Source organism: Osmia lignaria, chromosome 5 (assembly GCF_051020975.1).
Source record: "Osmia lignaria lignaria isolate PbOS001 chromosome 5, iyOsmLign1, whole genome shotgun sequence".
Taxonomy (NCBI): Eukaryota; Metazoa; Arthropoda; class Insecta; order Hymenoptera; family Megachilidae; genus Osmia; species Osmia lignaria.
The window spans coordinates 6110958-6119542 of NC_135036.1; the positions used below are offsets into that span (position 1 = coordinate 6110958).

Here is an 8585-nt window from a genome sequence, read left to right on the forward strand (position 1 = left end):
TGAAAAGAAAGAAAATGTTATTTTGAATAATCAGGATGGGCCATTCCAAAATTTAAAAATTTCAGATTTTTTAAATTTTCAAATTTCCAAGAGACCCCTCCTAGAAATAATTCTAGTTCAAAGTGAGAACACTTTTATATTTATCCCGATACCACTACCAGAAGTACAATCTAAAATAATTCAATTTTCCCTCGCGACATCCTGCTCCATCCCCTGCTCCAAAGCCCTCCCGTCCCAGTTCCAGGGGACACTCTGCATACTAATGGAAAGTGATTTTCATAAACCAGCATCGAGGGAGTAGAGGAAAACGTACGGAGGATCCTGCGGCTCGCTGGAACCACATTCGTCCGAGTGTTTCCTGAGGAATCTGTAGCAGACGACGCTCAGACCGACCAGCAACCACACCAGCAACGCGCTCACCGTGGCAATCGATATCAATTCGGTCGTTCCCAACGCGATACCCGCCTCGTCGTCTAAATTCAGCAAGAAATCCCGACGACATTAGAAAGCTGAAAAATTCGTGGCACCAAAGGTGGAGCAACGCTTTCTCCTTCACCTTTGTAGAACGGTCGCACGCCTTCCTCTGGATCCATGGCTGATGGCGCGCCTATTTTGGGCATCATCTGATAGGCTCCGCTTTTTCTCCAGTTCGCGGGACCGGTTCCCACTCCTGACAAGGAAAAACGATGGATCAATGGAAGGGGTTGGAAAATCGAGCGATGAGATAGAATAAGGGATGAGAAGGATACCAGACTCCTCCAGGGTGGAGATCACCCTCAGAACACCGCCGAACGCAGGGTACCATTTGTCGTCGTCAAGATGTCGTTGCACCTGAAAGAACGTTCGAAATTGTCAGAATGAATTTTTATAGGATTTCGAATGGATTTTTATGGTTCTTAGCAAATGACTGTGATGATCTTATAGGAATTATTATTATAATAAATTCAATTTGAAATGCCACTTTCGGTCACAGCGACTCACAACGTACGGATTGCTGCAGCCAACTGTAAAGTTCTTGATTGAAGCTCTTCAATTCCGTTTTCGAGCTGGATTTCGAGACGATGCATTTCACACTGGCTACGTAATATTTCACCAACACGAAAGCCGATCGTTCGTTGTACAGGGACTGCAAGCTCTGGCTCTTAAACGGCAACGCGATGCTAAATAGAATTATTATTTAATATCATTTTGTTAGTTGATGAAAGGAGAATGATTTTAAAGATTGATACCTATTTGGTTCGACGTCGTCGTCTAGAAAAGGAAGAGGAACGATAATTGATTCTTCGTTTCTTACAGATTCATCTTTATGCAATTTGTGCTTCGAGAACCTCTTCTTCTTCTTCGCGAAAGCAAAACGCTTAAGTTCTCGTTTGTTGTGAGTGATTGAAGCTGCGGGAAAGAATTAATATTCCAAGTTTAATTTAAATAATTGTTCTATTATGAAAATAAGAAGGCGGTAAGCTTAAAAATCTAAAATTAATGATAACTTTAGAATTGTCTTTCAAGGCAGCTTCACTCTAGCGGTCACAGTACGGTCAAACATCGGTCAATATCTCTTAAACCAATTGAAAATTTATTGTTCCAATTGAGAACGTTCACAGTACGCGGTTCGGTTAAGTTAAATTTAAATCCATTGACCGTGAAATCGGTTCGTTAGCATCGAGATCGCAACAAACTCCTGATCCAAAAAACGGCGGACCAGGGAGAGCGCCCCAATACAGCGCATCATAAAGAAAGCCCCTAAACGGCGGACCATGGAGAGAGCCACAATTCTAATTCAATTCTATACTTTATATAGAGTTAAAGCATGCTTGTAAAGCGACACTGTTCTTTCTTCGAGTGAATAAATATAAATAAATAAATAAAAACTACCACGGGAAGGGATTTGATCTTTTCTGATCATTGAATGTAAATTCTTTGATAAAATTGACCGTACCTTTGACCATTATCTAATTTAAAAAATAAAAGGAGTAATTTTCCTAAATATGCGAAATATGGAGAATCTAGAAACTCGTCTGCGCGGTTTCCACGGTCAACGAACGGGACCGATTTCTCGGAAAGCTCGATTGTAGCAATCTTCATCGAACAATCGACTGTTCCGACTGAATATTTTATAGTACACAACGATGCTCTTACACGCGGGGTAAGTAATAATCCCGTGGCACGCAACGGACGTTCTCGGCGGTGTGATCACGATCGAGGGAATTTTCGCGTGTCTGATCTCTCTCGAAGGCTTCAGCCATCCGGCACCGTTGCTCCTCAGGAAAAGCTTCAGCTGTTCGTGGAGCTCGAACAGCTTCCTCGCGTTTCGATACTTTATGTTACCCGCGTAATAGGAGTGTCTGGTGAGAGGTAGTATGTAAACTTGCAAGTAGCCACCCATCGTGTCTGCCAGAGCTTTCAGCATCAGGTGCTTCGTTTTTCCCAGTGACAGCTTCCGCACGCTCTCCAGGCAAATGTGAAAGTAATCCATCAGCAGCGCTATGTACCGATCGTTCTCATAATTTAGAACTTTCACCTGCGGGGAACAGTGACGAGGGATACGTGATCAGAAAAGTTTTTTCCACGGACAATCGATGACGGGGGATGAAACAAATGTTCATTGATTTTTATTTATTTCATAAGGAACAAGGGATATTTGAAAAGATAAATAAATAGATAAATAAAAAATGAAAAAATACACATAGATTTTACCTTGGAATATCAAAATATAAAGTAAATTAGAAATCCAATCGATGACGCACCATATGCGTCTTAGGAAGAAATTGATATTATCAGCCTGAAAAAATTCAAAAGAAAAAAGCTTGTAATAATCATAATTAATGGTAATTTGAATTTGAAATTAAATATGAATAGTCTTCGTGTTACAATAATACCCTGATCTTGAATGGGTGAAAGAGGGCGTAATGGCACCTTCATTTCAGCATATGCAGAGTGTGGCTGTAATGATATGGTAAAATGGGATATGAATTGATTCATCATGGAAGAATGAATAAAAAACATAGAATAAAGTTCATTGATACGAGGCTTCGTTATCGAGAAAATTAATTTTGAAAGTTCATTAAGGACACTGTACTAATGATCGATTCGGTCCTCCTACAGAAGTATCTCCTACTTCAGTTCTATAGTCGGATAATTACTACACTTCCAATAAAGTTAGATGTTTCCTAATTAACAGAATAAACTCGATACAAGTATACCTTTGGTAACAAATCTTGAAACATCCGTCGACTGTTCAAAATAATAAACTCCTCCGTAGTCCAGCACTGTTTAGCAGCATCACTTTTCTCAAATAATACCGTGCCTATGTTTTGTTCGTGTTTAAAAGTGTTGGCAGCCATCGCTCTAACAAGAATAGTCAAATAGAATTATAAAATTATTTAAAGAAATAAATAATTCTAATTGCCTCAAAATTATATAATTTAATGTTGATGTCAATGTATTTAGAAGAGAGTACCTTTCTATCTTAACCAGAGTAGCTGCTACAAATACCGTAAGAAACCATAGGAAGCATGATTTCATACTCCAATCGGTGAATTCCGATCAGCACTTTTCCTTTTAGAATTCTGGAAAATTTATACCGATTCCTTGAGTGTTCCCTAATCATCTCGTCGCAACTTTCTCTCGTTTGTTACGCGACTAATTTCACAATTAACGCGAACGATCAATCGACGAATTATAAATGAACGTATACGCTTAATATGAATTATCATTTCTTTTAAACTCTTACAGTGTTTACATTAAACTCCGACTTTACATCCGACGAAACATTTCGTACAAAACGCTTCTAGTTTTGTAAAAGCATTTTTTGGAAGATCTAAATCGTCCGTGTCACGATGAAAAGGATTACAGAATCTTTACAATAAGGTGTACTTATTTTACATAACTGGTGTGCTACTTTCGAACATGACAAAGAGAGTAGAAATCTTTCGACCTCTAACATCGTCTTCGTGAATTCATTTTCAAGTACCAAAGGCTGCTTTGGAATGGAGAATTACGGGTTCGATGGTTTCATTTTACACAAGAATCGCAGGTGCAACATTTTCACTTCGTCCTTGTTCAGCTTCACGACGCCTTCTTGATTATCTATAGACAGCAACGTGCCGACCGCTTCTCTGTCCTCGCCGATGATTACTTTCACTCGGTCCCCGCGAGATGGAACCACCGGTTCCAGTTCCTCGCAGACCAGGTTCACGACCCTGTCTTCCACCGGGAGGAACACGGCGCACATGCCTCCCTGTTAGCAAAATATGAATATTGATCAAAATTCAATAATTTCTACAAAAGCTCTAAGGAAAAATACTCACGGATATTCCTCGAATAACACCCTGTTGACCAGCAAGAGCAGGATCCTGATGCGAGTCCCGAATCCGAACCTCGATGTCCGTGGTGTGCCACTCGGTTCCTCCCACGATCCCAGCTCCCACGCCAGTGTCGAGACCTGCACCTGGTGTTTGTGGATTATATGGACTGCCTGCAACTCCTTCACCGAACAACGTAAGAAACATGCAGAACGCAACCGTAAAAACGACCGGACAGAACGCTTACCGGGAGTCATAGGACTGTAACCCATCGGTGAGGGCGTAGCAAAGGCTCCATGGGGACTGGTAGTGTATCCGGTACCACTTGGCGAAGGAGTAGCAACGTATCCTGCCGGACTAGGACTCGCGGTAGCGCTTCCCGCTGGACTAGGACTCGGCTGATACGAGCTGAAACTTTGCTCCGAACCGTACATGGTACCAGGTGTCTGGGGCGTGAATGGCCCACCGGTTGGTGGATAACCTGGCGCGTAACCAGGAGATCCACCTTCTTCCATACTGTAACCGTCGAAGTCGTTCGTTCTTGCAGGGGTATTGGTCACTGCTGGATCCCAGGCACCTGACTGTCCTGGTGTACGAGAGCCATCGTGCGATGGAGTCATTGAACCATAATGAGGAGTACGGGAACCATCTACAGAAATGTTCAGAATTAATGTCTGAAGGCGTGTGTCAGTACTTTGATTTTTGATATTTGGTTTTGCATACTCACTTTCGTACATAGGCGTCTGAGAACCATGCATGGGTGTCTTGGACCCATCTCTGGCGTACATCGGTGTCTGACCACCCACGCCGTACGCAGGTGTCCTGTTGTAACTGCTGAAACCACCGTCCTTCGTTGGCACGCCGACGTTCGCAATGTGAGACCTGTCCACGGAGATGGTTTGACAAGTGGAATGCAACTCCACTCGGGCAGTTGTTTCTGTAGCATCTTTTACTATGCCGACGTTTCCTTTGTACGGTCCTCCGGTTATTTTGATGGTGGTTCCTATGAGTTCTCTGTCGCGTCTGGCTCCACCCCCGCGGCCTCTGCCTCTTCCTCCACCTCCGCCGCCTCCTCCTCTTCCAAAACCACCTCTGTGAAAATGATCATTATTAATATACAATGATTATTTAATAACAGCAATAAGTTAGAATATTACTAACCCGCTAGGATGCATTGGAGATGTGATTCTAGGCGACATAAATCCTGCCACCGGTGACATGGACGATATATTGGACTTATTCCCACCGGACAGTTGCAAGTGCCTCGTCTTACAAACGAATATTCCACCGTTGTCGACGAACATCCTCGAGTGCAAGAAAGCAAAGCTTCTGTACAGGTGTTTGATCTCGCCTCCTCTCCCGGCGTGCGGTCCATCGACAACCTTGACAATATCTTTCTTTTGTATAGTGTTTTGCTGAGAATCTAGCGCCACCGCGTTTCTGTTTTCGCGACGTTTCGTGAGCCCCTGGGGCCTAGCCTCGATCACCTTCCCGTGCATTGAGAGCACGTGGAAGTTCTCGCGCTCCAAACGAACGATTACCCCTACTGTTTGCGCGTCTAATTGAACTAAATCGCCCCATTGGAATTGACCTAAACTGTCCACACCGGTTGCCATGTCCGAGCAGAGTTGTAAATCCCTTGGAAGAACCTCGAGCTCGTGCATGGATAAGTCAGAAAATAAGACCACGCGGTTTTGTTCCACTCGGACTATTAAACCAGTGTCGCCTTCGTATCTTCCTGCTACCACCTAAGCAATTATTTGTATTAGTCTATGAATTTTATATCAGAGGAGGTTTTGTATATTTGTTTTGTGTTCCTTTGTATCTACCTTAACGTGATCACCCATGGTGAAATATTTCCTCAACTCTGAAGCTTGGAACTCCAATGCTTCTTTCAGCTCCTCGTGTTTCGGCATCACCATTATCATGTTCCCATCTATAGACACGATCTTTCCTTGCAAGTTTATCAATTCACCCTCGCACACCTCGACGTTGTCCCCTGTGCTAAAGGAATGAGTGACCGCTGTATCCTCTTTATTCCCAGCACCTCCAGTTCCTGGGCCTCCGGTTATGTCTAACTCGACACCTTCCGGTGCCTCTTCAAACCTCTCCAGTTCAGACAGAGTTGGTTTCACACCCTCAGCGATAATCGCGCTTGTCGTAAAATTTTTGTACAAAAATCTGCAGCAAACAATGTTTCATTAATAAAACTGGATACATTTAATGAATTGAATGATTCATTACGAAACGCACCCTTTTCTACTGTATCTGTTCCCTTCGAAAATCAAGAAATCACCGTCGCTGGTTACTTCTCCTCCAATTGCTCGAATCGCTTCCGGATCGAACGGTTTCGCCGGTGGTCTTCGTTTCTTTTTACGTTTCAAGGCTTCGGATTCACTCTGAGCCGTCCTCAAAGCTCCACGCGGTCTAGTGTAGTCGATTCTGGGCAACAGTTTCAAGTGAACCTGGTTTTGTGCTAAATCAACGTAGTCAACCTGAGCTATGTCGTCTTTATAAATTCCTCTCTTCAGTCTAACCCATTGTTTTGCCTTCAAGCCTGTCTGCTCTTTGACGACGCGCAAGACATCGGTCATTTCTTTGATCGGTACCATTTGTTGCTTCCATATTCCCATTCTCAAATTTCCCACGTTTTCAATAGAAGCTTTTACGTGCGGCTGCTTGTAAGCTTCTATGTAAATGTAACCCTTTACTCCCTCTGGTGCAACGACGGATTTTATTTGAAGTGGTTCATCTAATAAATAAAATCATACGATTAGAAATACAATGATTAATGAAGAATGATATAGTGATAGATTTTCGTACTTGAAAATTGATACGTTATGAATTTTCTCATTAGCAAAAGTACTGTAGCTTTCTCCTCTCCGATGCGGCATTTCACCATCCACAGGTTTGGGTCTTTTACACCTGGTAGCAATGTTTGCTGAGTAATTTCATCGCTCATCTCTTCGCCGCCATCTCCAAAGTGCCGACTAGCCACCGACTCGTCGGCATACTTCTTTCTCAAGTATTCTTCTATCTCATCTTCCTTTTGAGAACTGGAAGAGATTTTAATTATTAGTTTATGAATAAAGAATCGTAAGGTTTTTTTGATCTATAGATATTTACTCCCAAAGGTTGGTGCCTCTACGTCTGCCTTCGATTTCTCTGGCAGTAGGACCCAATTCATCCACCTCGTTTCCGACGATACCAATTTCTTGGGCACCTTCCTCCCATTCGTCTTCATCCTCGACTTCGTCGTCTACTTCAGCCTCTTCTATAATGAAATCACGGTATTTCTCTTTTTTCTTCCTCTTCCGAGGTCTGTCATCGTCTTCTTCCTCCTCCTCCTCATCGTATTCACTGCTTACATCCAAATCTTCTCCTATACAAAGACGTATATGTTATTACAGAAATATCTATGTTATATAATGCCACAATGTTTTTATTTTACCTTCAGGCTCTTCTTCAGCTTCCGCAAGCTCTTCATCCCCAGATCTTGCTTCCTCTGCCTCGTCCCCTCTGCCATCCTCAGAGCTATAGATTTAATAAATTGTAGTAATCCCAAATAAACGTTGTCACTTGAATAAAACAATATACGTCTGTATAAAAATTAATGATTAATATGGAATAAAAAACAGATCCAGATCTAACAATAAGTATGTCAGTGAGTTCCAAGCATGAATTTTAATATTTTGCCCAATAGATGTTACCTACCCAGAAGGTGATCTAGAACGTGATCGTGATCTAGACGGACTCCTGGATCTAGATCTAGACGGACTTCTACTACGGGAAACGCTGCGAGATCTTTCGCCAACGCTGCCAGCATCGCTGCCAGCTGCAGATTTTACGGAGCGATTCTCCTCCTGATCGCTCTCGCTGCCTCCACCTCCTCGATCGCTTTCATTGTCGGACAAATTGCTCACCTCCGAATCCGACATTTTCAGCAGAAGTTAAACTGTGCCTTCGTGCATGCAAATGATCAAACAACAAACAGAAAAGTTTGGTTAGGCCAACGGGGCTTAATTCGTTCGAAGCACGGAACGAAAAAACCAATACACTAGAAACGCAAACGCTACCTACGTGACTACAGATGTCAGTCTGATCTGCGGTAATGTGGGGTGATGGTAGTGCAGTAAAGGCGTGTTCTTCTTACCTTCACACGGTCAGGAAAATGGCGGAATTTCGGAAACTCGATCGATAAATTATCAAGTAGTTTCCGCTGTTTTTGTATAGATGATGCATTTGTCGAATTTGGGACTACTTTTTGTAGTCGATTTGATTTTG

The 8585-nt window shown here is 42.6% G+C and overlaps 2 protein-coding genes across 3 annotated transcripts; both read right to left on the minus strand.

Moving 5' to 3' along the window:
• Positions 1-556: 556 nt before the first annotated feature.
• On the minus strand, positions 557-3600 carry LOC117607903 (uncharacterized). Its single transcript, XM_076688393.1, has 7 exons — positions 3458-3600; positions 3201-3345; positions 2137-2518; positions 1230-1389; positions 982-1160; positions 750-831; positions 557-670 (listed from the first exon to the last, which is right to left on the minus strand). The coding sequence occupies exons 1-6, from the start codon at positions 3520-3522 to the stop codon at positions 815-817; spliced, it is 948 nt and encodes a 315-aa protein (XP_076544508.1). The 5' UTR covers positions 3523-3600; the 3' UTR covers positions 557-670; positions 750-814.
• Positions 3601-3702: 102 nt separating this feature from the next.
• Positions 3703-8370, minus strand: Spt5 (Transcription elongation factor subunit Spt5). 2 transcript variants are annotated; one of them, XM_034332130.2, is made up of 11 exons: positions 8016-8370; positions 7753-7835; positions 7428-7683; positions 7125-7357; positions 6555-7053; positions 6131-6482; positions 5463-6049; positions 5029-5393; positions 4549-4950; positions 4308-4447; positions 3703-4237 (listed from the first exon to the last, which is right to left on the minus strand). In XM_034332130.2, exons 1-11 carry the CDS (start codon positions 8237-8239, stop codon positions 3995-3997), a joined length of 3384 nt encoding a protein of 1127 aa, XP_034188021.1. In that variant the 5' UTR covers positions 8240-8370; the 3' UTR covers positions 3703-3994. The 2 variants fall into 2 exon arrangements, with proteins under 2 accessions (XP_034188021.1, XP_034188020.1); XM_034332129.2 differs by having other exon boundaries at positions 4308-4483; positions 8016-8369.
• Positions 8371-8585: the final 215 nt, after the last annotated feature.

Bases quoted from the DNA above. Each gene is read 5' to 3' on its own strand.
- LOC117607903 (XM_076688393.1), bottom strand. From the start codon at position 3,522: ATGAAATCATGCTTCCTATGGTTTCTTACGGTATTTGTAGCAGCTACT. The intron at 3,346-3,457 runs GTACTCTCTTCT...TATTCTTGTTAG, and splicing joins ACTCTGGTTAAGATAGAAAG to AGCGATGGCTGCCAACACTT. The intron at 2,519-3,200 runs GTATACTTGTAT...TGTTCCCCGCAG, and splicing joins TTCAAGATTTGTTACCAAAG to GTGAAAGTTCTAAATTATGA.
- Spt5 (XM_034332129.2), bottom strand. From the start codon at position 8,239: ATGTCGGATTCGGAGGTGAGCAATTTGTCCGACAATGAAAGCGATCGA. The intron at 7,054-7,124 runs GTACGAAAATCT...TTTATTTATTAG, and splicing joins CATAACGTATCAATTTTCAA to ATGAACCACTTCAAATAAAA. The intron at 4,238-4,307 runs GTGAGTATTTTT...TTTTGCTAACAG, and splicing joins GTGTTATTCGAGGAATATCC to GGAGGCATGTGCGCCGTGTT.